The sequence below is a fragment of the Carlito syrichta genome, unplaced genomic scaffold (assembly GCF_000164805.1).
Source record: "Carlito syrichta isolate Samal-C Ts95f unplaced genomic scaffold, Tarsius_syrichta-2.0.1 Scaffold307179, whole genome shotgun sequence".
In the NCBI taxonomy this organism is placed as follows: Eukaryota; Metazoa; Chordata; class Mammalia; order Primates; family Tarsiidae; genus Carlito; species Carlito syrichta.
The window spans coordinates 240,570-243,705 of record NW_007251275.1 but is presented as its reverse complement, the minus strand read 5'-3'; the positions used below and the strand labels follow the sequence as shown (position 1 = coordinate 243,705).

At 47.9% G+C, this 3,136-nt stretch overlaps 1 protein-coding gene across 2 annotated transcripts in view; it reads right to left on the bottom strand.

The window, feature by feature from the left end:
- IKZF4 (IKAROS family zinc finger 4) overlaps positions 1 to 3,136 on the bottom strand; it is a 23,203-nt gene that overhangs the window by 15,177 nt on the left and 4,890 nt on the right. The window contains exons 2-3 of one of the 2 annotated variants that reach the window (XM_021715527.1): positions 3,017 to 3,068; positions 1,752 to 1,846 (exon numbers count right to left, since the gene is read on the bottom strand). Coding sequence is in view for 1 of the 2 variants with exons in the window: in XM_021715528.1 (XP_021571203.1) it covers positions 3,017 to 3,056 (40 nt within the window). In the remaining variant the exon portion in view is untranslated. The remainder of the gene's footprint in view (positions 1 to 1,751; positions 1,847 to 3,016; positions 3,069 to 3,136) is intronic. The other variant, XM_021715528.1, reaches the window with a different exon arrangement.

Sequence of the window (3,136 nt, the reverse complement as noted above, 5' to 3'; positions counted from 1 at the left end):
GGGGGGGGGGGGGGGGGGGTGTGCACAGGGAGGGGAGGCAGATGCCGTTGCCCTCGTGCCCAGCAGACAAAGAGGAACTGCACAACAAATGCCTGAGAGAGGCAAGAGTGTGTGCAAGAGAGAGAGAGAGAGAGAGAGAGAAAGAGAGAGAGAGAGATGGATGGGCCAGCGGGTGGGAGGGAGAAAGGGGGGGCCCCAGGGAAGGCCCAATCCTCTGCCAGCTGGGGAAGCCAAGGCCCCAGAGGTCATGGGGCCCAGGACACGGGCAGCTTCAAGGTTCTCAGACCGGCAGAAAGCCCCTCCCCCACCAAACTCAGGCCCTCTTTCCCTCCTCCTCCAGGAGGGAGGTTGCTCTCTCGATCTGGAGGCTGACAGCCCCCTCCTTTCCAGCAGCCAGAGGCCCAGCACAGTCTGGTGTCAGGCTAGTGTTGCTCTGTGGCCCTGAGTCCTTTCAGGTCCCAGGCAAAAAGACTGGTACAGTCTCACCACTTCCCCTCCCTCTCGTGTCCCTGGGGCCCCAGCAGCCGGCAGCCCTGAATGAACCACCCTCTCTCAGGACAAGGCCTCTCCTCCCTTCCCTTTCTGAGGAACTGCTCACTGACAAACTGACCTACTTTGGAAGGCTACATTTTTTGATTCTAAGAATTTGGGGGTGAAACTTTGGGCTGCCTACACCTGGATCCTTTTCTACTAAGGTTCCCTTAAACATTTCACAGTCCCAGAAAACTTGGGGCTAGCACTGCCCAGTCAACGAATTGCATGGGCCAGGTTGGAGCAACTCCATTTTGCTTGAAAGATAGGGGAATGGGGGTCTATGCCACAAATTAATGGACTCCTGCTTATCTCCCCTTCTCCCTTGCCTCAGGAGGGAATATCTGAACCTCTAGAAAGAGAAAAGGAAGAAGAGATGGACTTTCGGAATCAGGTTCTGGGAGGCATTAAAATCTCTTTGGAGAGACACTCCATCAAATGGCCAGGTGAGGGATGTGACCTGGCACTGAGGCAGAAGAGCTGTGATGATGTGAAGGGCCTGTGCAGTGCTTCAGGTGGGCTGTCCATGGCTTCCACATCAGCCCAGGGAGACGGGTCAGTAATGAGCTCCCAGATGCTACTCTGGTGGGCTTTCTCAGCCATGTCCAGCTCCACAGGGGGCACTTTTCAGAGCTAAAGGTAGCCCTACCTTGATTTGGCCTTTTCCCTCTCTAAGGTAGCTGCCAGCATTGAGAATTCTGAAAGCACAGATGAAAGGTTTCTGGCCTCCACTTCCACTTAAAAACCATTCTGTGCAGAGGCCACTTCTTATCTAGGAAATGCCAATCCGCCGAAAGCAGGGAAAGTGTGGTTTCATAGTACAGTGAAGCAAATAGCCTCAGAAGTTTTCTGCTAAGATCTAATATTCTCCATGGATAGGACTGGCAAGAGCTCCACGGGGTAATTCCCCAACCACTTTCATAGTTTCTCATCACCTGCCTTATGGCAGGGACTGGTTTTTATCCAAGTGTTCCCCAGCAGCACTAAAGCAGGGTCCTGCTTGTTGCTCAATGGTGGTTTTCTCAACAGGTTGAACTGAGCAGGATGTAGGGGGATTGGCTGGTTCTTCAGAGGGGCCATAAGTTTAGTTTCAATACAGTCTCTTTCAGGCTACCTCATCCCTGTCATTGTGTCCAGCATGTGGCAGGTATTGAAAGCTTGTACCATTTCAACTCCTTCCCTTCTTAAATGAGAAAGGGGTCAGTCAGTCAGCATCTTACCTTACATTACCCGGGTGTTGCCAATGACTCTCATATGTGTGTCTGACCCATCTTGCTATCTCCTTTAGTGCATGCCAATAATTCCTTCATTGGTCCTACTTTAGAGTAAAAAATAAGCTATAGGTCATTTCCACAATGGTGTTTGGGTTTCTGATGGTGATACTCATCACATCAAAACCCAATTCTGGCTTTCCTTAGCTCTAATAAATCATTTTCTACCCTGACATGCTAATGGTCCAAACAGTGATTCCTTCCATCTTAGAGACAAACTCTGTCTTAGGCTCTTTCCTACATTCTCGGGAGGGAACTGGATAAAGTTTCTAATTCTTTTTTACCTTGTTAGCCTTTGGGAGGAACTAGTTAAAGTTCCCAGTTTCTTTTCACCTTTTTAAACTTGTTAAATCTGATTACTTTCATAATCTCTAAAAACCATTCATTCCATAAGCTATGATCTCCTGCCTCAGTAAGAATACTTGGCAGGTGTGAAAAACTATAACATGTTAGGACTGTGGAAAGGGGTTGGGGAATGAGAGTTGGGTTCTCTATGTCTACCTTCAGAGGCGTACACTGGAGGCCTGCTGGCTGAATGCAGCTGATACATGAGTCTGACTTGCCCCATGGAGTGTTTTTAAAAATGCCAAGTTATTATTTTTAAATGGAGACATTTCATATAAAAACTTAGATTTTTATATTTCTCTTGAAAAGTTGGAAGTTTTGGCCACACCAGATACACATTTCTGCATGACAGTGACTGGTGGACACCGAATAGTTGCTGTCACTTGAGGCGGGACATGTGTTCTCTAGTTCCCACCACCCCTGCTGTTCTCTTCTGCTTATTATTCTAAACTTACTTCACTCATTCACATGCCCACCCGGCCTTGCAGGCCTTTGAGGTTTGAAACTCTGCTCCACTCTACCTGGATGGAACAGAATTCCATGTTTGATGATTTCAACATATAGAAAAAGAAACACACCTTCCTTCCATCTGTTTGCTTTAGAACCTTCCTCTAATGGTGTCCACTCCTATTCCCCTCCTCTTCCCTTCCCCTTCCCCACCCCCCAAGAAATCTAGAAAAGAGAATCACTATTTAAGGAATATAAAATTACCAAAATAACTGCACACTACCAATTGCTATCAAGTGTGAGTGTTAGCTCTGTGACTAGGACATTTAGCGGTCATGTGCCAGGCTCAAGGCTCCCTGCCCTGCTCTACAGATGGGTGTCTGCTCCCAGACCCTTTCAGATGGAACACACAGAAGGCATACCAGACATATAGGAGCGGCCATTGCAGTCTTCTATGTCCATTTTAAAGAGATTCTGTTGAAAGAGAAAATAGCTGCTATTAGAATCTAGGTCTGGGAAGGGAGGAGACTTTCTTTGACATT